Source organism: Danio aesculapii, chromosome 2 (genome assembly GCF_903798145.1).
Source record: "Danio aesculapii chromosome 2, fDanAes4.1, whole genome shotgun sequence".
NCBI classification, from domain to species: Eukaryota; Metazoa; Chordata; class Actinopteri; order Cypriniformes; family Danionidae; genus Danio; species Danio aesculapii.
Window position 1 is genome coordinate 51,300,447 of NC_079436.1, and position 24,754 is coordinate 51,325,200.

The 24,754-nt window shown below is 34.5% G+C and overlaps 1 protein-coding gene across 1 annotated transcript; it reads right to left on the reverse strand.

Moving 5' to 3' along the window:
- Positions 1 to 423: 423 nt before the first annotated feature.
- LOC130238630 (CMRF35-like molecule 9) lies at positions 424 to 21,047 on the reverse strand. Its single transcript, XM_056469712.1, has 7 exons — positions 21,002 to 21,047; positions 20,507 to 20,821; positions 16,502 to 16,813; positions 15,020 to 15,056; positions 14,882 to 14,935; positions 14,660 to 14,760; positions 424 to 449 (listed from the first exon to the last, which is right to left on the reverse strand). The coding sequence occupies exons 1-7, from the start codon at positions 21,045 to 21,047 to the stop codon at positions 424 to 426; spliced, it is 891 nt and encodes a 296-aa protein (XP_056325687.1).
- Positions 21,048 to 24,754: the final 3,707 nt, after the last annotated feature.

A 24,754-nucleotide genomic window follows, 5' to 3' on the forward strand; every position in this document is an offset into this window, starting at 1 on the left:
CCGCCTCGTAGCGTTCGTAGCCATACGTACCTCCGTCTACGTAATTCGCTGTCTCCAAAAACGTCCGCAGGGCTACATTTTCACAATGAGCCTGTGTTGGTTTACATGCATGCACTGAAAAAATGGTTCATTGCAAATTGTTGCAAACAATTTATATGAGCTGAATTAAATCAAAATTAAGTTGAACATTACTAAATTGAATTTGTTTGAATTCAGCCCATTTGAATCATTTACAATCACTTACCTTAAAAAATAAGTAAATACAATGAATCATTTTTTTCAGCGTGCAGCAAACGTTGGTCCATCTAGAAATACAAGCATACTGAATTAAAATGAAATTATCATTATTATTATAACCTTTATTTTACTAGGAAAGACACATTGAGATTAAAGATTTCTTTTACAAGAGTGTCCTGGCCAGGATTAGGCAGTATACATGGCATATGGGTCTAACAGAGAACAAACAAAAAACAATTAACAGTTAACATGAATTGCACACTGGCAAACAAACTATTCAAAACATCAACAAGCTAAATTATTTATACTTTCTAAATAGTTTATACTCTTTTTTTTTTTTTTTAAAGCAAAACGTAGAAATTGAAACACTGTAACAGTCTGAATCCATTTCAGAACAAAGCAAACAATCTACATGTGTGAAGACTATTGATATTCAGGAATATTATTGATTTAACAGCAACGAGGCTATTGGACATGGACAAAATACTGAATAATGATGTTAACTTTACAACACTGATACTGTTAAATAACTGAATTGTAGCAAACTCGACATTTTACACAATAATTGAACATTCAGGATAGAGGCAGAATGGAAACAAATGTAGAAATATAAACTTTTTAAAATGTTTTTTTTTTTTTAATACAATATCAGTTCAAGGGAAAGTTGTCATGCAGTTTTATATATAGTGGGGGAAATAAGTACTGAACACGTCATGCTTGTTCTTAGGAGTTATATTTCTAAAGGAGCTGTTAACAAGCAATTGAGCCAGGTTTTGATAAAAACCTAAACAACACAAAAACCTGAAAAATGTATTATGTGTAAGAACAATGGAATAACTCAAGGAGAAACTACTGAACTACTAAACGTATTTAATACTTTATACTGTATGAAAGGCTGTTTTGATAATGGCAGCTTATATCTTGATGATTCTGTATGTCTCGTCTATCAAATCTAACCTGATCTTCATTTTATATTTTATATTGGATTTAAGTCAGATGATTGGCTGGGCCATTCTACAGCTTGATTTTCTTTCTCTGAAAGCATTTCCAAGTTTCCTTGGTGTGTTTTGGATCATTGTTTTGCTAAAATGTCCAGCCTGGTTTCATCTTCATCATCCTGATAATATAGATGTTGGACTAAAGCAGCTGATATTCATTTACACTGACAAAAGGCAGAGGATTGCTGAAGAACTAAGAGATTTCAGCTGCTGTCTGAGCTTTCACTGCCTTTCTACACCTCCCTTTCTTCATGTGTTCAATACTTTTCCATGGTGTCATTTAATTTTATTTACACATTACTTCATTTGTAAACTAATTCATTTCATTTTTTTTGCATATATGGATTTCTTAGGTTGTTACTAACATTCAGTGAAAATTTCAAGTCAACATCACCATTAGAAACATGTTTTCTGAGAAAAGATGCAATGTGTTTAATACGTATTTTCCCCCACTCTATATTAAGTGTTATAAATTGTAATAACATTTGTGGGTCCAAATAACAATTTCATATTTTGTTGTGTTACATTCTTTGATGTTGCAATATTGCTCTATCAAATGGCAATAAAAGGACAACTTCCCTACCTGCAGGGACTTGTGCTTGGAGATCTGTGACCCTTTCCTTTGGATGAGAATAGATGGAATTTAACAAGAAAAATATAGAACAAACGCAACACCCATTATTAAAACCAAACACAATCTCAACCTAAAAGTTCCTTTTAACAAGTTTATACCAAGGGCAAGCGTTTGTCTGAGAACTATGGTACTTTTTTCAGTGTTGAAGGACAAACCGATATTTGGTTCCAGGCTTACAGGAAGAGCCAAAACACAATATCACTAAACCTTCCTTCAGAAGCTCTTTGAAATGAAATAAAAGCCCAAGAGAACAAAAGGAAATATTTCTCTCCCACTGAAAGCAAATATACAGCATTACTTTCTTTTTCCCTCTCACTAAATCCCTTCACAACCTCCTTCAATCATAGGGTTTTTATACGGTTTCTCATTAACCTGATACATGAGCCTCCGCTAATTAGCTCAACCCACATCATTAGCTCATCTGAGGACTGTAAATACCAAACAGCTCCACAAGAGGGAAACAGAAAACCTGCAACTTAAATCTGTAGAAACTACAACTGAGTGCAATAATACTGACAAATAATGCCAGAGAGCAGAATTATGAATATATTTTAATGTACAGTAAGTGTTGTCGCAGTTACTTCCACTTATTTTAGCTACCTAAAAACATGCTGTAATGATGCTCGTGTGTGATGATGTATGTTATGATATTATAATATTATGTTATCATATTATTCTAATTATAATGCAGTTGAAACGGAGTAAAGAAGTGTGTTAAATTAACGCTTAAATGGGGACAGCGCCATCTACAGTGTGTGTGGTGTATTAAGCGTGCAGAGACCGCCCTCAGCAGAGTTAATGAAGCATCGCTGTGGGTAAGTCGAACGTTTCTCTCAGTTATAAAATGACAATTTATAAGTGTCTAAAGCACATCAATATCTGCTTTATTATGAGTGAATGCTTTAATGAATATGTTAGGACACTGTTGAGTTGTGTTTGCCGTCGAGTGTGTTGCTCAATCTTGAGTTATAACGTGTTTATATAACGAGGCCTGATTGTAATCAATTTGTGTGTCGTCTTGTGTTTTACAGAGAAATGGTTATTTTCTTTATGAACCAGGTTTTATTTACACACGCTGTCTGTCTCCATTGTACAGGTATGTTGTTAAATGTTATTAAATGTTTGTTATTCTTTTTTATTATTATTCAAAATGAGTTGCTAAAATTCTCCACCAGGTGGGGATGTTTCCCTTCTTTTTGAGTTTAATTGTATTGCTCTGTAATACTCAATAATTGTACATTCAGTATTCTTATTCATTGATTTGTCATTTAATTCAGAGCAGAGTTAAGGAACCATTGCTGTAAAAATTGTTATTTTCTTTATTTACACATGCTGTCTTTCTCTATTGTACAGTAAAAAGTCAGCCTAGGCAAGACCGTCACACACTCATAAACACAATGCAACCCGTTTTACCATCTGAGCTTTGCTATTGTCACGTCTGGCATAGGCAGGAAATGAACAGAGGTGAGGATCCAGATGCAGCCAATAAATATTTATTTCACCAAACTCAACTAAAACAAAACAACAAACAAAACAAGCAGACATCATGGAAGTGACTTAAAACGAATGAAGGGCTAACAGAACAGTCTATAAATACACAAGGAAACGATTAACTAAACAAGCTGACGAGGAGGAGGGTACAATTAACTCAAAGATTAACAAGATAATAAGGGTAAACTAAGGTGACAGGGAGTGACATGAAAACACTCAACTGAAATATACAAAAAAAGAAACTAGAATGTTACAGCCAGAGATGGGAAGTTACGAAGTACAAATACTTTGTCACTGTACTTAAGTAGATTTGTCTGGTATCTATTGAAGCCCGTTCCCACCACTGAATGATAAAAAAAATTTAGTAAAAAAAAAAAGTCGCAATTCTGAGTTATGAAATTAGAATTCTGAGTTATTAAGTCACAATTCTGAGTTATTAAGTCGCAATTCTGAATTATAAAGTCGCAATTCTGAGTTATAAAGTCAGAATTCTGAGTTATAAAGTCACAATTCTGAGTTATAAAGTCAGAATTTTGAGTTATAAAGTCGCAATTCTGAGTTATAAAGTCGCAATTCTGAGTTATAAAGTCACAATTCTGAGTTATAAAGTTGCAATTCTGAGTTATAAAGTCATAATTTTGAGTTATAATGTCGCAAATCTGAGTTATGAAGTTAGAATTCTGAGTTAAGTCGCAATTCAGAGTTATAAAGTCGCAATTCTGAGTTATAAAGTCACAATTCTGAGTTATAAAGTTGCAATTCTGAGTTATAAAGTCATAATTTTGAGTTATAATGTCGCAAATCTGAGTTATGAAGTTAGAATTCTGAGTTAAGTCGCAATTCAGAGTTATTAAGTTGCAATTCTGAGTTATAAAGTCAGAATTCTGAGTTATAAAGTCCGAATTTTGAGTTATAAAGTCGCAATTCTGAGTTATAAAGTCACAATTCTGAGTTATAAAGTCGCAATTCTGAGTTATAAAGTCACAATTCTGAGTTATAAAGTCACAATTCTGAGTTATAAAGTTCCAATTCTGAGTTATAAAGTCACAATTCTGAGTTATAAAGTCACAATTCTGAGTTATAAAGTTGCAATTCTGAGTTTTAAAGTCATAATTTTGAGTTATAATGTCGCAATTCTGAGTTATGAAGTCAGAATTCTGAGTTAAGTCGCAATTCAGAGTTATTAAGTTGCAATTCTGAGTTATAAAGTCAGAATTCTGAGTTATAAAGTCAGAATTTTGAGTTATAAAGTCGCAATTCAGAGTTATTAAGTTGCAATTCTGAGTTATAAAGTCAGAATTCTGAGTTATAAAGTCAGAATTTTGAGTTATAAAGTCGCAATTCTGAGTTATAAAGTCGCAATTCTGAGTTATAAAGTCACAATTCTGAGTTATAAAGTCGCAATTCTGAGTTATAAAGTCACAATTCTGAGTTATAAAGTCACAATTCTGAGTTATAAAGTCGCAATTCTGAGTTATAAAGTCACAATTCTGAGTTATAAAGTCACAATTCTGAGTTATAAAGTTGCAATTCTGAGTTATAAAGTCACAATTCTGAGTTATAAAGTCACAATTCTGAGTTATAAAGTCACAATTCTGAGTTATAAAGTTGCAATTCTGAGTTATAAAGTCATAATTTTGAGTTATAAAGTCGCAATTCTGAGTTATAAAGTTGCAATTCTGAGTTATAAAGTCGCAATTCTGAGTTATAAAGTCGCAATTCTGAGTTATAAAGTTGCAATTCTGAGTTATAAAGTCGCAATTCTGAGTTATAAAGTCACAATTCTGAGTTATAAAGTCACAATTCTGAGTTATAAAGTTGCAATTCTGAGTTATAAAGTCACAATTCTGAGTTATAAAGTTGCAATTCTGAGTTATAAAGTCACAATTCTGAGTTATAAAGTTGCAATTCTGAGTTATAAAGTCACAATTCTGAGTTATAAAGTCATAATTTTGAGTTATAAAGTCAGAATTCTGAGTTATGAAGTCAGAATTCTGAGTTAAGTCGCAATTCAGAGTTATTAAGTCGCAATTCTGAGTTATAAAGTCGCAATTCTGAATTATAAAGTCGCAATTCTGAGTTATAAAGTCAGAATTTTGAGTTAAAAAGTTGCAATTCTGAGTTATAAAGTCACAATTCTGAGTTATAAAGTCACAATTCTGAGTTATAAAGTCGCAATTCTGAGTTATAAAGTCGCAATTCTGAGTTATAAAGTCGCAATTCTGAGTTATAAAGTCACAATTCTGAGTTATAAAGTCAGAATTTTGAGTTATAAAGTCGCAATTCTGAGTTATAAAGTCACAATTCTGAGTTATAAAGTTGCAATTCTGAGTTATAAAGTCACAATTCTGAGTTATAAAGTTGCAATTCTGAGTTATAAAGTCACAATTCTGAGTTATAAAGTTGCAATTCTGAGTTATAAAGTCATAATTTTGAGTTATAAAGTCAGAATTCTGAGTTATGAAGTCAGAATTCTGAGTTAAGTCGCAATTCAGAGTTATTAAGTCGCAATTCTGAGTTATAAAGTCGCAATTCTGAATTATAAAGTCGCAATTCTGAGTTATAAAGTCAGAATTTTGAGTTATAAAGTTGCAATTCTGAGTTATAAAGTCACAATTCTGAGTTATAAAGTCGCAATTCTGAGTTATAAAGTCGCAATTCTGAGTTATAAAGTCACAATTCTGAGTTATAAAGTCAGAATTTTGAGTTATAAAGTTGCAATTCTGAGTTATAAAGTCACAATTCTGAGTTATAAATTCAGAATTTTGAGTTATAAAGTCGCAATTCTGAGTTATAAAGTCACAATTCTGAGTTATAAAGTCGCAATTCTGAGTTATAAAGTCACAATTCTGAGTTATAAAGTCACAATTCTGAGTTATAAAGTTGCAATTCTGAGTTATAAAGTCACAATTCTGAGTTATAAAGTTGCAATTCTGAGTTTTAAAGTCATAATTTTGAGTTATAATGTCGCAATTCTGAGTTATGAAGTCAGAATTCTGAGTTAAGTCGCAATTCAGAGTTATTAAGTTGCAATTCTGAGTTATAAAGTCAGAATTCTGAGTTATAAAGTCAGAATTTTGAGTTATAAAGTCGCAATTCAGAGTTATTAAGTTGCAATTCTGAGTTATAAAGTCAGAATTCTGAGTTATAAAGTCAGAATTTTGAGTTATAAAGTCGCAATTCTGAGTTATAAAGTCGCAATTCTGAGTTATAAAGTCACAATTCTGAGTTATAAAGTCGCAATTCTGAGTTATAAAGTCACAATTCTGAGTTATAAAGTCACAATTCTGAGTTATAAAGTCGCAATTCTGAGTTATAAAGTCACAATTCTGAGTTATAAAGTCACAATTCTGAGTTATAAAGTTGCAATTCTGAGTTATAAAGTCACAATTCTGAGTTATAAAGTCACAATTCTGAGTTATAAAGTCACAATTCTGAGTTATAAAGTTGCAATTCTGAGTTATAAAGTCATAATTTTGAGTTATAAAGTCGCAATTCTGAGTTATAAAGTTGCAATTCTGAGTTATAAAGTCGCAATTCTGAGTTATAAAGTCGCAATTCTGAGTTATAAAGTTGCAATTCTGAGTTATAAAGTCGCAATTCTGAGTTATAAAGTCACAATTCTGAGTTATAAAGTCACAATTCTGAGTTATAAAGTCACAATTCTGAGTTATAAAGTTGCAATTCTGAGTTATAAAGTCACAATTCTGAGTTATAAAGTTGCAATTCTGAGTTATAAAGTCATAATTTTGAGTTATAAAGTCAGAATTCTGAGTTATGAAGTCAGAATTCTGAGTTAAGTCGCAATTCAGAGTTATTAAGTCGCAATTCTGAGTTATAAAGTCGCAATTCTGAATTATAAAGTCGCAATTCTGAGTTATAAAGTCAGAATTTTGAGTTATAAAGTTGCAATTCTGAGTTATAAAGTCACAATTCTGAGTTATAAAGTCGCAATTCTGAGTTATAAAGTCGCAATTCTGAGTTATAAAGTCACAATTCTGAGTTATAAAGTCAGAATTTTGAGTTATAAAGTTGCAATTCTGAGTTATAAAGTCACAATTCTGAGTTATAAAGTCGCAATTCTGAGTTATAAAGTCACAATTCTGAGTTATAAAGTTGCAATTCTGAGTTATAAAGTCACAATTCTGAGTTATAAAGTCACAATTCTGAGTTATAAAGTCACAATTCTGAGTTATAAAGTTGCAATTCTGAGTTATAAAGTCATAATTTTGAGTTATAAAGTCAGAATTCTGAGTTATGAAGTCAGAATTCTGAGTTAAGTCGCAATTCAGAGTTATTAAGTCGCAATTCTGAGTTATAAAGTCGCAATTCTGAATTATAAAGTCGCAATTCTGAGTTATAAAGTCAGAATTTTGAGTTATAAAGTTGCAATTCTGAGTTATAAAGTCACAATTCTGAGTTATAAAGTCACAATTCTGAGTTATAAAGTCACAATTCTGAGTTATAAAGTCGCAATTCTGAGTTATAAAGTCGCAATTCTGAGTTATAAAGTCAGAATTTTGAGTTATAAAGTTGCAATTCTGAGTTATAAAGTCACAATTCTGAGTTATAAAGTCAGAATTTTGAGTTATAAAGTTGCAATTCTGAGTTATAAAGTCACAATTCTGAGTTATAAAGTCGCAATTCTGAGTTATAAAGTCAGAATTTTGAGTTATAATGTCGCAATTTTGAGTTATAAAGTCAGAATTTTGAGTTATAAAGTCACAATTTTGAGTTATAAAGTCAGAATTTTGAGTTATAAAGTCACAATTTTGAGTTATAAAGTCAGAATTTTGAGTTATAAAGTCACAATTCTGAGTTATAAAGTCACAATTCTGAGTTATAAAGTCACAATTCTGAGTTATAAAGTCACAATTTTGAGTTATAAAGTCACAATTCTGAGCTACTAAGTTACAAATGAGTTACTGAGTTAATATCAGAATTGCGAGTTACAAATGGGTTTCCTGTTATGGCCATAAATGGAGTTTTAAAGACACATGCACATTAGCTCATAATCACAACATAAAAGCTATATCTGACTTTTTTTTGTTAATCATGATTTCAAAAAGGAAATATATAGTTGAACTAGACTGTCTATTTATTCGTATGGATTTGTTCTTTATTACCATTTGGTCTAAATAGCAATTATAAAGCATTTAACAGAGCGCCTGAAACTAGCTATAGGTTGTGTGATTCCTCCAAAAGTCTAAAATAAGCATTTCTATATTATTTATCTATTATATGTGTAACAATTATATGATTTACATTTTGTCGCAGCTGTTATTTGTTTCATATTGCTAGAGTGCCCTCGAGTAGTGTACTTGGGAGCTGCAGACATATCGACATTATAAAGGGCTAAAACTTAAAGGGTTATATTAGTTTATATTTCAGTTCAGTAAAAGTGTCAACCAAATACTGTATATGCCTGGCCTTTATTGGTAAACTGGGCTGCGAATCCATACCACATCACAAGCAGAGAACCTAAAGAAAGAGTCTTTAACACTTCATTTATGGCCAATCGCCATAACAGGAAACTCCTTTAAAACTCGCAATTCTGACTTCATTCTTCAACTCAGAATTGCGACTTTATAACTCAGAATTGCGACTTTATAACTCAAAATTCTGACTTTATAACTCAGAATTGTGACTTTATAACTCAGAATTGCGACTTTATAACTCAGAATTGCGACTTTATAACTCAAAATTCTGACTTTATAACTCAGAATTGTGACTTTATAACTCAGATTTGCGACTTTATATCTCAAAATTGTGACTTTATAACTCAGAATTGCGACTATGGTAAATCAGCGCTGTTTATAAACGTGCTCAGCGGCGCTTGAATGTTAGCGGGAATTGGACGTTTTTAAAACTTCAGTACCAGGACAACACTATTACAGACAACATGAGGGTGTGCTACAGAGGATTGCAGAGTTTTATCGCTCACCGGGTTACATAGGCTGAAGCAAGAAAGCGTCCCCACGGTGTTTAACTGGTCCTATGAACTTAAGCCTAGGAGGACACTTGAGCATATTACTCTTAAAGAGCTTGTGATGTTGTTTGATGCTAAATTGTTTAAATTAAACTTACTGACTGATATTAAAGTGATGTTTACACCATTTCTGCATTTTGAAATCTCGGCAACAGCTGGAGGTTTATAGTCCACAGCATGTTACTGCAACGTTTACAGTGCTGGTCCTATACTTCCGGGTTTCTTCCCACCACAGCCTCGCTTTGGTTCTTTAAAATGGTGACCGCGTGAAATAAGCATATACATGCAGAAAAAGAGCACCAAAGAATTTATTGTGAGATTTATGCTTTTGTTTACTTTATTATTAAAGAACATTTTAATTATTCATGTACCAAAGTCTAGCAAAACTGCATTTATGTAGACCTAGACTCTAAAACTGTGGGGTCAAACTATGTTTGGCATAACAGTTAGCATAAATGTAATTCGTGTTCATATAGCTGTATTGTATTATTAGACAACATTTGAGTGTGTGTTTTTTCTGGTACCTTGGCTCTTTTACTTTAACCTAAATAGAAAGCCGTTCCTGCTACTGAATTAGGAAAAAAAAGGTTATTGCAACATTTTATCTAAGAATTGTGTCATACAAGCTCACAATTCTGATATATGAACCCACAACTCTGAGAAATAAAGTCAGAACTGTGAGTTCTAGTAGTTTCCTGTTGTGGAGACCTTAAGTGGTGTTAAAGATGCATGTGTGGATGATTTGCATTAGCCCATATAATAAAGAAATAATATAGAAATCTAGTGTTTGGGCTTTTGGAGGAATCCCAGTACATAAAGCATACAATCAGACTTTCCTGTTTCCAGTGTATCCTGCTATCAAATAAAAAGAAATATATAGTTGAACTAGGCTATTGTCTATTTATTAATATGGATTTTTCTTTTTTAATTTTGACATTAGCACCATGTAGCCTAAAATGAATTGTAAAGCATTACACAGATCATCTGAAAACTAAACTTATTGTGTTATTCCTCCAAAAGCTTAAGTTTCTACATTATAGGCTGATGTGTAACACAGTTATTTTATTGTTGTTGACGTCTCCAGAAATTAGCAGCTGCTATTAATTTCATGTTGTAATGGTGCCCTCATGTGGTTTGCTTTGGAGCTGCAGATTTGACATAGACGATGCCATACATCGGTTGCCATGAGACAGTGTCTATAACTTCATAACTCATAATTCTGATCTTTTTTTTCTTTCACAATTGAGAGTTTATACCACACAATTGCAACATAATTTCTCAGAATTCTGAGTTCTTAGATAAAAAGTGCAATTCTTAGATTAAAAGTTGCAATAACCTTTGTTTTATTTTTTATTTAGTGTTGGGTTTGTATGGAACTAACTTCAGTTGCAGACCAGCAAAAACAGAGAGCACTGAGTTTAAAATGTAAGTCTCCTAATATTATTTTAATGAATTGTAAAAAAAAATTTACTTGCAATCACTCCAACAAAAAAACAACAACAAAAAAATAAAAAAACGGCTCATTCTGTACCCTTATATACATTTCTGGAGAGAGCAAAATACATCCCAGGAGCTATGTTTTTTGCTGTTTCTGTCTTCGCGATTCCCCCAGAGGCCGCTGTGTACGCTTTGTCAGATCTCAAATATCTCTCGCGGGTGCCATTCACACATGCTGTTCTCACGTAAATCCACTAGGGGCCACTGTCGACTGACTGATTTACCCTTCCCCTTCCCTAAACCCAACCAATAGTGTTTTAAAAAGCATCAACATACTCGCCCACCCACTCAACTCTAAAAATGGGTTTGTAATCACAGTGGAGCCACTTTAAGTGTTATATACCTATTTATCTAAACTCAACTGACAGTGTTTTTAAAAGCAATCCAGAAAAAGAAAAGCCATCACCTGATTTTTACCACGTTTTCAGATTTACCACATTCTCACCCTGTTATTTACAGTGCTTGTTTATTTTATTTTTTGGCTACTGTTTTTGTTTTACCCTCTTTCTGGAACTGTTCTTCACCGGACTCAAAACCCTGTTGTCATGGTCAACTCCTCTCAGCATCTCAAGTCCGCCGACAAGTCGAGCTACCGGACAAACTGGTAACAGCAGGAAAGCCGTCCAGCGGTCAGCTGGTACGCGAGAAAAGGAAAGGTGTCATACCGCCACGTAGCGTTTGTTTTAAATATGAAATGCAGCCATATGTAGCTGTGGCTACATAATTCACGATCTCCAGAAATGTATATAGAGATACATTTTCAGAATGGGCCTATGTTGGAAATAAACAGCCCTTTTTGCCTCCATATAATGAATTATAGTTGCATCTCAAAACAAATGTTGTAGCAAAAAAAAAATTATTTAACTTTCTAAATAATGTCTTATCTATTATTATATTGTTGTTTAAATCATCACTCAGGCCAGAGGATTTTTCAAAATTAAATTTTTTAAACAAATGTTTGGATTGGTCCATTTTTTCCCTAAATATATGTTGTAAAATAAAACAAGTATTTTAGTTGGTATTTATAGGCATACCCTTGCAAAAATAATTATTTGTGTTTATTAATTTACTAATACAATGGTTAAACTGTGATGTCTGATCATTTTTGTTTGTTTGTTTTGTTATTGTTTGGTAATTTTGCAAAATTAAACTGGTCAAATTTCTTTAGAGTAATTTGGATTTATGATTAGGGATGAAAAGAAATATTACAGAAGTTTTCATCTTCTGAATTGCTGATGTGTCGCCTTAAATTAATTCTGCATAATGCTTGAAATAGAAACAGAAACAAATATATGTAATAAGGTTACAGTATTCAATTAATTTTAATTGCCAGCTGACATACTGAAAAAAGTTGACATACTGAAAATCTGACATATATCAAAAAAGCAACAACATTGAAGTATTTACATATTTCATCTATGCAATAATCCTTATGCACTAAACACTACAAGAATGCAAAACTGAGACACATTTATGATGACCTTTTACTAAATTACAATTCTTGCCTTTCATTTTTCTAACTGCTTTAATAAAAACTATTAGTTTACTTTAGTTGTGCATGATTCATTTAAAATAATGGGGCATAATCATAGGGGAACCAGTTTAGGTGTTACATAGCACCTATTTATCTAGAGGTGGTGCTATGTACACTGTAAAAAAACTATTAATTAATAAATAATAATTTTTGGGGGATTTAAAAAATGTTTTCTGTTAATTTATGGTTGTGAATTGCATTATGGGATGTTGAACTCTGCTCTGTTGACTTCTGATGTAAAAAATTTAACTCTACAGTTTAACAAACTTTTATTGACATTTCAGAAATAATTTACTGAATAAAAAAGTAATATATAGAGAAATAAGTCTGTAAAATAACAGAAAATGTTTTTGTAGCATAATATACAAATGGTCCAAGAGAACATATCACTTTTACACAAAATATTCATAAAACCTTTAGTTGGTTAAAAGTTGCAAATATTTTTTACAGTCTAGAGCAGGGGTCACCAAACTTGTTCCTGGAGGGCCGGTGTCCTGCAGATTTTAGCTCCAACTCTAATCAAACACACCTTAACAAGCTAATCAAGGTCTTACTAGGTATACTTGAAACATCCAGGCAGGTGTGTTAAGGCAAGTTGGAGCTAAACTCTGCAGGGACACTGGCCCTCCAGGACCGAGATTGGTGACCCCTGGTCTAGAACTTTTAGTACCACAGAGAATTGCTGAAGATATTATTAACTCACAGTTTAGCAGTTTTTTGCCATAACGCTGTAGATCACATCAACTTCTGGATCCTTTGATGATAAACACGGTGAAAAAAACATCAGGTGAGATGAGGTGTCTGCACAACACTATTTGATTGCAAAACACATACTTTCTGCCCCAAAAGTTCACCGCTGCAAGTCACATAATGGAAATACAAAATAAATAATGATCAATTACAAATTTCTCTTTTGAATGGACTATATGCACAGCTAGTGTTTTTCAGCCAACTATGAACTTCCGGTGAAAGCTTTATGTGACTATTTTTAATTTCATAAGGTTGCTTTACAGCATCGATGTTGTAATGTAATTAAAATTTGGTTGTTAAAGCGTGAAAAGAGACTTAAGACCTTTTAAACGCAGGCGCCGTCATTAGCAGCAGGCTAGAATCTCCATTGAAAACATTTAACATTTGTCATGTCAACATTTAATGCAGTGCTTCTTCTTTGGTTTGATACCCACTTTCGCTGTTTTTTTTAAGAATTCAGATCTTAAACGTGCCAATTTTGTATGGGATGACAGTTAACTGAAAACCCTAGGGCTGTCGGATTGAAATTAAAAGTCCATGTGCATATACCCCAGTGGGGAGATGGACAATTCCAGCCAAAACTGCTGACACACACACTTTCTATCAGTGCGTAATTTGAGCCGGATCTTGTTCTGCAAAATGTCAGATATTTGTGTTTTGCGTTCCACTATTTATTTTAATTGATCCAGCATTAACTTGTGCGTGGTGAATACCTGTGTGTGTGTTTTTTAAACCATAAGTAAATCTGATAATGAGCCTGATTAAAAGTGATCTCGAGTAGATAGAACTGCATCCCTGGATCGGGATAGCGAGAGACAGAAGCAAAGCGAGGCAATTCAGTCAGAAAACATGACAGAAGAGGTAACTGAGGGCTCTCCTTGAAGATAAGACTGTAGCTGCGTCCCAAATCGCATACTTATGCACTATGCTATGCCATTTTGTAGTATAAACTGTGCAAGTAGTGCGTTCACACTAAAAACTCAAAAAATAATAAGTGTACTTTAATTACCTTAATGATGCACTTATTCAACCAGTAAAATGAAGTGTGTGATGTTGGACACTTCACACACTTAACCGCTGCTGCTTTGCTCACGTAGTGGAAGGAATGGAGTTTACGGGCACAGATGTTAGATTACTTTATTTATTTTGGATTGTGAAAGCAGTATTCTCCTACGAGATGAATTATACCACCTCCCGATGGTGAATGCGGTTATACTCCTGGCAAGTAGTTTGGTCATTCATTTCGCTAATTTGGCAAGCGTCATCTGGGAAACGATTTCAAATTCTGCTTAGTAAAAAAAACATTGTTCCATTTGGGACGAAGCTACATTTATAAACTATGCTGTTGAGTGAAGAGGCATTCAAGCATATTTAATTTTTTTTAAAAATCCTGATTATAATGAACTGATAATGAATCTGATCAAAAGAGCTCAAGAAGATAGAACTGCATCCTGGATCAGGATAGCGGGAGACAGAAGCATAGCGAGGCAAATCAGCCAGAAAATCATCGATTAAATAAATGAACTCACCTGGATTCTTTCTCATCATGCAGATTACTATGGCAAAAAGAGCAACATGCAGTAAAAGTATAAGTGTTGCTACAATCCACAGGAGCAGAATCACATCATACCTGTGGTGATGGAGAGATGTTTGTTAACATCATAAACAATTAGAACATGTTCATCTGTGAATGGTTTGCATCTAATTTAGAGATTTAATTCAAGCAAATGCACACTGAAATACTTAAATACTTGTTTTGTTCATCCTTGTTGTTTTTTCCAGTGTTAGTCTCTAAATCTCTGGAACTAAATACAACATTACTATAGTAAGATGAAACAGTTTAATATCAGTTATTATTGTAAGTGTTGAATAATAATATTCACACTTACACGTGTGCTTCAAGTCTTGAATAAGTAGTCAAAGCTGCTGCGAAAAGCAGAAATTGATAAAAAAGTTATGTTATTGTTGTCATCAAAGAAACTCTATAGAAGAACCCACCTGATAAAAAAACAACAACAATAAAAAGCAGCTAAATAAAATAGAAATTTGAGTTTCTATTATATTCTGATTATATCCAGTTTTCCACCATGTTTCCCCAAAAACCCCTGAAGATGTCATACATATATGTCTGAAATATCTAGTCTATATAAAACAAAAAATTCTGAGCTAAAACTCATAGGGCTCTATTTTAATGATCTAGGCGCAAAGTCTAAAGCGCATGGCGCAAAAGGATTAAAGATGTGTTTCAATCCACTTTTGCTATTTAAAGGTTGGAAAAATATGGACTGTGCCTCGGTGGATGGTCTAACAAGGTTGTGCTTATTCTCTTAATGAGTTATGGGTGTGTTTTGAGCATAACCTGCATTAAACCAATCAGAGTTTCATCTCACATTCCCTTTAAAAGTTAAACGTTAGAGATAACAAGTAAACCAAGTCCCGAACCAGGACTGACAAAAATCCCAAAAGTTTTGCGCGAGCAGAGAGAAGAACCAGTGAGTGAGCGGAGAGAACTGATCGCGCACATGCGCTGTAGGCATGACCTCGCTCGCGAGAGCGTACATTGTGCGCATAGATGATGATGTGCACGTGCAAGGCTTGTTTTCTCGCGGTGGATCAGTTGAGCTGTAGTTTCCTCGCGTGTGGGCTTGTAATCTGCTGGAAGTTCACTTCTCCTCGCTAGTAAACTTCACCACTGCGCTCGATTAATATTGGCATTGATTTGCCGCTATACAAATGAATTTGCTACTTAAACATGTGGCAGAAAACTGGAAAATTACTGTTGCGCTGGTCTGTAAATAGCAACAAATCACGCCAAACACGTCTTGCGCCTTACTGCGTATGATAGGCCCCATGATGTATGAGATAAAAGTTGATCTTTTTACAATTATTTATTAAACACAATCCTCACACACAGTAAAATATTACCGAGCTGTTAATCCCATTATCATTGTTTGGGTGTAATTCAGAATTTTTTAAAAATTCCTCAATTTCTGATTAATTCAGATTAACTGCTGCTTACTGTTTATTGTCTGCATATTTGTAAGAGTTGTGTTGGCAGATAATTGTGTTGTGCTCCTGCAAAACAATGAAAATTTTCAATTACAAAATGAAGAACTACAAATTGGCCACAGTTATGAACTACAAATCCTGTCATGCACCTCACACACACCTGTTCCTGGTCCCTCACACACAGTGCTGAGTCAATGTTTTTTTTTTTTTTACACCCTGTTAAAACATTTTAATGTGTTTGATTAAAATGTTTAAACTTACCTTTCTGTCTCAGTGGTAGTTACTGGAAAAAAAGAGCAACAAGAGTATTTTAGAGCAAAAATCATAACATTTACTGCTGAACTTTTTGTTTGTGATCTTACCTTTGGGTTCAGGTTTAGTGACAGTGAGCTGAACAGGAACTTGCAGATCTCCAACAGAGCAGAAATACCATCCAGAATCGGAGAGTTTCAATACAGTCACCAGCACAGTCAAGGAGCTTTCACCATCATCACGGATCTGCACTGATGAATTCTGGGATGTATCAGATCTCTCCACTGCGTAACAGTTCTTATCTTTAACTCTGCACCACTGTTTCAGCGCATTCCTGTATATATCACTGTAGAAACACTGGACGATGACATCATCACCTTCATGTCCAGATACACTGCTGCTCTTCACAAACACACCATGAGCTGAAACAGTCAAGAAGACAACATTTTACAGCAAAGAAATAAAGAACTGATAACTGTCACTCAAAACACCTCTAATTCAGGGTTTATTTCAGTGCCAATATAATCATCACAATACCTCAATACAAAGACTCAAGTGTTGTTTCAGACTGGCAAAATTAAAGACAGGCTTTCAGTTTAATTAATTAAGTCAATGTATGTTTGCCTACATTAAAACTGCTTGAATCTACTCCTGAACAAATGAGTTTTGATAATGAATTAAAGCCACGTGATAACCATCCATTTACTAAACAAATGTTTCCTATAAGAGGCCTCTTAATTCAGTGAATCAAAACATGAATCATTTAATGCAGTGTCTGATTCACTTGAGAAATTCCTCCTAGAAACAAATTATTATTAGAAATCAGCAGGCCCGGCGCCAGGATGTCATAACTGAGGGGGCATTTTAATCACATAGGGTGGCACTAGACCTGGTGACTGATTTTGGTCCCTCTTGTTCCTTTTATTTAGACTATTTATTCACATTTATTATTACTTTGCATTGCTGCCTAAGTTACTGACTTAAGGCAGTAATATACTTTTTTATAGTAATAATATTGCAATTACTGATTTTTTTCAGTGAAGGTAATGCAACGATACCGTTTATTAACGCAGACAGATCATGGCTTCAGCACCAAACGAGTGCTTTAAATCAATCATTTTATTGTCCTCATTTCTTTCCGTTTTATTTCAAATAATAGGCCTATAAATGTTTAAAGTTTTAGGTAAAGACGTCAAACTATGCCCACACATGCAAGCTAACCCCCGTTTAGTTTATTGAATACTATTCGTATAACCGGTAAATAAATATAGTGAAATCAGCTTAACCGAGTCATCACGCTTCACGTAGCCTATTACCCAACCAATATCAGCATTAGGAAAAAGTTAATTGTTACAATCTAATGTCATTAAAAAATTTATTTAGATACATTTTGAAGCATTAGTGTAGCCAGAAAAATACCTAAAAAAAGATACATACATTTTTCATCATTGTAAAGGTAAAAATAAAAATTGATGTTAGGCTATCATAAGTGAGTTTTTTTCTGTGATATTGTCTGGTTGGCATTTGTAAAAACGCCATCATAAACCATTAGGCCTACCCGTCATTTTATTTATTTATTAAGCCTATTTTAATTACTTGTTTTCAGATTATTTTCATTTTTAGGGCCATGAGTTTACAAGTCAAAACAAAATCGATATGCTAACTGTATTTTAGCTCTTAAAATAGGCCTACAGTATATTTTCTGGTGTTTAATTTTGCAAGAGCAAATATCAGTATAGCCTAAATTACATATTTTTAAAGATTATTTTTCAACCTACATGCAGCACATGTGAGAGGTGGATCCGCAGCAAATCCACTTACTCACACACTATATACCTATTCGCAGGTAACCCATACCTTCGCAGGTCGTCATCTTTAAACGCAAAAGGCATTTTTAAGTGTCCTAACTTGACTGCTGCTGCATAATGGGATGTTTCCTTACAAAACTGTAAAAGTGTGCTTTAGCCATGTCAAAATGAAAGCAAACACTCAAAAGGGTTCTGAGTTGTCCGTTTTAGCTTAATTTGAATAATATTAATAATAATGAATATAATAAATTAAAAAATTAAATATAGTGTAGATTACTGTGGGACTGTGCGGTGAACTAAACATTTTATTATTAGGCTACATATTCCCTAGCTGAAAAACCAATGTAAAAATGACTGGCAGTTGCATTTTTGCTAAAATTAATTTAACAGAAAATTTCTTCTGCGTTTCCTCCCTTTAGAGCTCAAGAGAGTTGTGTTTAAAGAATTAGTTCACCAGAACATGTAATAAATTACGCTGCTCGCCTTCATGTCATCCACTAGTCCATTTTTTTCATGTGTGAGTTGGGTGCGCCGCCGTGTGCTCATTTTAAAGGCTATATACGGGCGCACCTGACCTGATGCGGGGACCAGATCTCTGGACTATAGGCCTAGCTTTAATCTCACAATTTTCATAATATAATTGCTATTTCATATTATAAAATATCAAAATGTGTGTTCTGAAGGTTGGAATGATGGAAGAATTAGTAATTAATGCCAGAAAGAATTTTTAGTTTTGAATGAACAATCCTTTATAAAAACTGGGGGGGGCACAAATTCTTTCTGAGGGGGCAATGCCCCCTTTGCCTCCCCGTAGCGCCTGGCCTGAATCAGAGTCAGATTGATTAGAGATTATTTAACAGAAGAACAGACATGACATTTCAACAATTAAATATACGGTAGACCTACAGTACTTGTCTTTGGGCCACATGCAAAATCACTTGTCTTTTGATTGTCTTTTTTAGTTCAATAAACACAATCACAATATTAATGTCACAATCACCCGTGATCCACGCTTGTAGATCGTTGGGAATCATTCACTTTCACTCAGGACTACAAATCTGTATGGACTACAAATCCTGTAATGCACCACACACACACACCTGTTCCGGTTTTTCTGCTGATTGCTAACACACAGCTGAAGCTGTTCAGAATTGATTACATGGACTTTAAAAGCAGCACAGACACACACACACCCGTTGCTGAGTGTTGTTATACTGTTACGGTGAACATTACGACGCGTTTCTCTTGCCTTGTACCGATCTTTGCTTTGTTTATTGTTTACGCTGTTTGCTACAGGGACTGACCATTAGCCTGTTATCTGACCACGACTCTGAATTAGTCATTGTGAAATGAAGCTTTCTGAACCAGTCAACTGTTCAACTCAATTGTATCAGAAAAGGGTTTGTTACTTGTTACTTCAAATCAGAGCTCGGTGAGGACCTCTGCTGGTTAAAGTGTGGGAAAGCACTGTGTTGCAAAAACGCCAAACGTTCACAACTGACCAACACATTCATGTAGTAATACAACAATAGTAATATAAACTAATTACTCAATTACTGTATTTTTTTTACATTTAAGGTATGTTACATTACAACATCGATGACAAAATCCAAGGTATTCAAAAGTATTAACATTTAATTATTCCAACCGATACCCACACCATCGTTTTGAGCTTGGATTGAACCAGTGATCCCTGCATGGGAGGTGAATGCTTTAAGGAGAAGGCTATGAGAATGAGACTTTTGAGCTATATTCGTCAGCTGGCCTCCGTTACACACTATACTACAATATGCAGTGGTATTCCTTAAAAATTGTTGTAAAAAATACGCTAATACACTTTAGTATGGTTCAAAAACTTTTTACTATAAATTACTATTGTATTTTAGTTTAATTGCTGGTGTGTGGGACCAGTGCAGTGCGTTGAAACAGTAGAAATGTATGTAATCTTGCCTAACCTCTTACTATACACTTTACTAACCCATGAGGGTGTTTAAACCTTTGAATCAAAATTTGAAGCAGTCACGTGGGTATAGGCGAAAATGAAGCTTCGAACCTCACTGATTACGGCTAAATGAATCAAACTCCAGTACACTGCGAGATGTATCATTTTTTGATACATGCTTCAAAGCTTGGGTGCACAACGTCACATCACTACTCTGGATTCACTGTATACATGTGTTTGCCCGTGTTGACTGTTGCTTCCCTGACCATCACTGCATTTGAATCCGCACCTCCTTTGTCAGCATCCCTTCATGTTACAATTAACACATTATTTGTATGTCAGAAAAAGAAGCAGGGTGTCCATACCTGATTGTATTTTCAGATACACATAATAACCAGCATCTACAGAGCCAGCGATCTCCACAGCGCACCAGTAATATCCAGAATCTGATGGCTGCAGATTCTTCCATTCCACTGTAAAGACACTCTGCGCTGAATAATCAGTGATGGAAAACTTTGTTCCTGTTTCATTTGCATATGCTAATATACTGCAAAAGCTCCAAACTGACCCCTGACACCAGTATTTGCGGTTTTCTATATATATTTCTTCATATTGACATGGAATAACGCCTGGTGATCCAGATTTCACTGCTATATTCAGATTATTAATCCAAGCGGTATCTGTAGACAAGATTAAGTGTAGAAAAATAACTAAATAAACTACATTGCACACTGAAACAAATGCATACTTAAGAATAGCATTTACAGTAGTAAATTAAACAATTATAACACTTTAAGTGAACAACAAACCATCTAACAGTTTAATAATGATGATATTCAGAGAGAATTATAGTAGTTTACCTGAGATATGAAGTAAAACCCCAGTGAGAATGAGAATGTGAGTCATTGCTGCTGTGCAGTGTGTGTGTTCCTCTGTGTGCAGGTGGGTATGAGTTGCTGTTTCAGAGGAAGAGCAAAAATACCACAAGAAAAAACACAAGTTTGAACAACTGAGCAAAGGTTATTCTTCAGCCCACAACATCAAACATGATGCCGTCACTCACCAAAATACCACCTTTCACTTCTGAGTTATAGGCTAACTCAGGTTGTGAGTAGGTTCATTGATGTGTAATGCAGTAGTGAATCATCTGAATCAGCAGAATCTCTTGTTTATTGTTTATTTGATAATCTATTAATAACATTTTGCTAAAAACTACAAAAATGAGGAAATATCAAAGTTGAGCTGATGGGAGGATCGCAGCTGTTTTACTGAACTCAGAAACCTAACAAATATCCTAATATTACTATAAAAATCTTGAGTATCCAAACCATTTATTTTATTAATTCCTAATGTGGTGAATTTTGGGTGAAGTGGATATAAAAGCAGAACAAATTCTACACACAACACCACATAATGACAATGTGATTTTATTTTAATTGTTGCTAATTTTTTAAACATTAAAAAGCTGAAAAATCACATGTACAGAAGTATTCATAGCCTTTGCTGTGAAGCTCTAAATTGAGCTCAGGTACATTCTGTTTCCACTGATCATTCTTGAGATGTTTCAGCAGCTTAACACCTGTGGTAAATTCAGTGGGTTGGACATGATTTGAAAAGGCATACACCTGTCTATATAAGGTACCAGGGTTGAAAGTGCATGACAAAGCACAAACCAAGCATGGACAGGATTGTCTCGAGACACAAGGCTGGAGAAGGTTACAGAAAAATTTCTGCTGCTCTGAAAGTTCCAATGAGCACAGTGGCCTCCATCATATGTAAGTGGAATTGCTGCCAAAGGTGCATCAACAAAGTATTGAGCAAAGGCTGTGAATACTGTAAAACTGCTGTACATGTGATTATTATTATTATAATTTTTTTTTTTTATATAAATTTGCAACAATTTCAATAAATCTTTTTTCACATTGTCATTATGGGGTATTGTGTGCAGAACTTTGAGGAAATAAATGAATCCATTTTAAAAAAAGGCTGTAACATAAAAAAATGTGGAAAAAGTAAAGCGCTATGAATACTTTCCGGATGTATATACAGTATATGTAAGTTTAGTAAATGTAAACTATTCATGTTTTCATATATACGGTCAAAATCAGGATTTCAAAACAGAAATAAAGGCCAATAATATCAGTCAGAGCAACCATCAATCCCCAGTCTCTGACATCACAATTGTTTAGCCTAAATTTAAGATATATACATTTGAAAGATTTAAATAATAATTGTAATCGTTTTAAGTCGGCATTAGTTTCCGTAATTAGCACTTCAGAAATCCGTGATAAATGAATGTGTCTGATGGGTGTTCAAATTAAGCACAAAATCACACACAAGCACTCTATAGGAAATATTCATGCACAGACTGACCTCTGCTCTGCTTGCAGCTCGGTTCAGCACATAGAATTCAACACCAGTGGGTCAAATATGCATGTATAGAAAACCCCATCACACCACATACACCACTACCACTCATCACAAGGTTCCATTTCTTGTGGTGGAAATTTGCTAAAGTGCAAGCTGAAGACCACAAGCATCTCATGTGTGTTCATACTTTCTTGAGCTTCCCCTTTAATAACTTTTACCTTTCTAAATATCCAGCTACTATATCTAATTTTATGTCTACTCTATTACAGCTCCATGAAGTGGACAAGAACAACAAAACCTCACACATAAAGGCCTCGTTTACACTGCCAGTTAAATGTGACCCAATTCCGAATGTTTGCTAATATGTGACACAGATCGGATCTGTCCTATGACCCTGTTAACACGAAAAAATGCATGCATTCGGACAATCAGAGATCGGTTTCAGGCCTCCTTCATATGTGGAAATAAATCAGATATGAGACAATGCGACTATCGTATAAACAGGCAGATCGGATTTATTGAGGTGTTTTGTATGTCATTAAACTTGCGACAATGTGGTACTTCTCCACGGTTTAATGGCAAAGGAGGAAGAGCGTGTGTGGAGACGCCGACGCGATAAACAGCCACAACAGAGGAAACATGAAGGAAAGTGATCAGTTGCCACAATTTGCTTCCACCAGACCTGAGATCTCTCTCGTATCCACACATTCCTCTAAATGGTGGAGGACACAATATATAAACCATAGGCCCAAGCTGCGATGACGGCCCTTTCCCTCCTCCTCAGCCTCAAAATCATTTTAACCCTTGTGTGGTGTTCGTATTTTTGTTACTCAGCCAGTGTTCATGGGTCTGGTGGACCCGCTAGAGTTTTGGCTTTCCAAATTAACACTATCAAACAATTTTATGTTACATTACTCAACAAATGTTAACTTCATCCCAATTACCATATGAATATAAGCCATATGAACAGCAAACATGGTTAATTTTCCCCTTTACCTTTGTTAGATCATATTGTTGAATTAATGCGCTCCATGTTTTTTAAAATTTTGTTTATTAATGTTATGAAACAAATAAAACCCACAGATTTGTTTTTTCGTATCGTTCCCACCATTGTCATGGACATCATCATCAGAAGCTCCTCTCTCTTCCACAATCAATTGCAAAGCAAAATAATTCATTGTTTAATTTTTCTTTTGAAAAAAACTGAAAACAGGTCTCACAGACCCGAACACCATATAAAGGGTTAAAGTTGGGCGAACTTCGCATATTTCGCAAAGCTAAAAGCAAGACAATTTCATCGTGGCTAGTGTGGTGCAGATGCTAGAATTCGGCGTTATGCATGCGCGACATCGTAAATTGTATAGCAAGTGTAAACACAATCGGATATGGGTCACAATTAAAAAATATGTGTAAACAGAAAGGCAAAAAAAAAAAACCATGTATGGGCAACATACTGAATTGGGCATCAAGACCTGACAGTGTAAACGGGGCCAAAGTCAAGGAGTCCAATATGGCCTTTTTAAATTGAAGAACTGCAAAATAATTTTATTTCAACCTTGACTAATTTTTAAAATCATAATTGGGACGAGATCTGTGACGTAACACTCAACTGATGAGTATCAGGGTCCCATTATTATTCAATGCCTGAGATTTCTTATCCTATGAGAAGACCCTGCTTCTTATTGTTGATGACAGCATGTGATGCTTTGTAATACCAGACCTGCCAAGATGGAAGATTGCAGTAGTCAGGTGTTTATGAAGGGTTGTAGGTGTTTGTTTATGTGGTGTTTGAGTTTGAGTTTGTTGCATGGCTTTATCACAAAGCTGACATGATGGTCAGCCATCAGCTGCTGATACAGCCAAGCGAGCAAGCATTTTTGTTGGGAAAGCTACTAGAATTGGAGAATTGGTGAGAACTTCCATCTAAAAATTGGAGAGGGGTGCAGATGCAGACAGGGTGTAGATGGAAGCTACCCCTTACCCTACCCCTCACAGTGACATCACTAGCTCCACTAAGTGCGTTGTATCTGACATTGTATGTTTGAGACTGCACCAATTCTGCTGAAAAATTCCTAAATCAAGGATTATTTTCTAGACAAGCAAAAATATTGTCTTATTTTCAGAAATAATGTCAAAATTGAGTGAGTTTTTCCTTTAAACAAGCAAAATAATCTTGACCACTAGACCAGTCAGCAGATCAGCGGTGGTCCCCAGTTTAATGGATGAGTCCCTGCTGACAGAAG

Excerpts from the sequence above, each read along its gene's own strand:
- LOC130238630 (XM_056469712.1), bottom strand. The coding sequence starts at position 21,047 with ATGACTCACATTCTCATTCTCACTGGGGTTTTACTTCATATCTCAG. Across the intron at positions 15,057-16,501 it reads CACTAAACCTGAACCCAAAG|CAGCTTTGACTACTTATTCA; the intron begins GTAAGATCACAA and ends TGCTTTTCGCAG. Across the intron at positions 14,761-14,881 it reads AACAAGGATGAACAAAACAA|GTATGATGTGATTCTGCTCC; the intron begins GTATTTAAGTAT and ends CCATCACCACAG.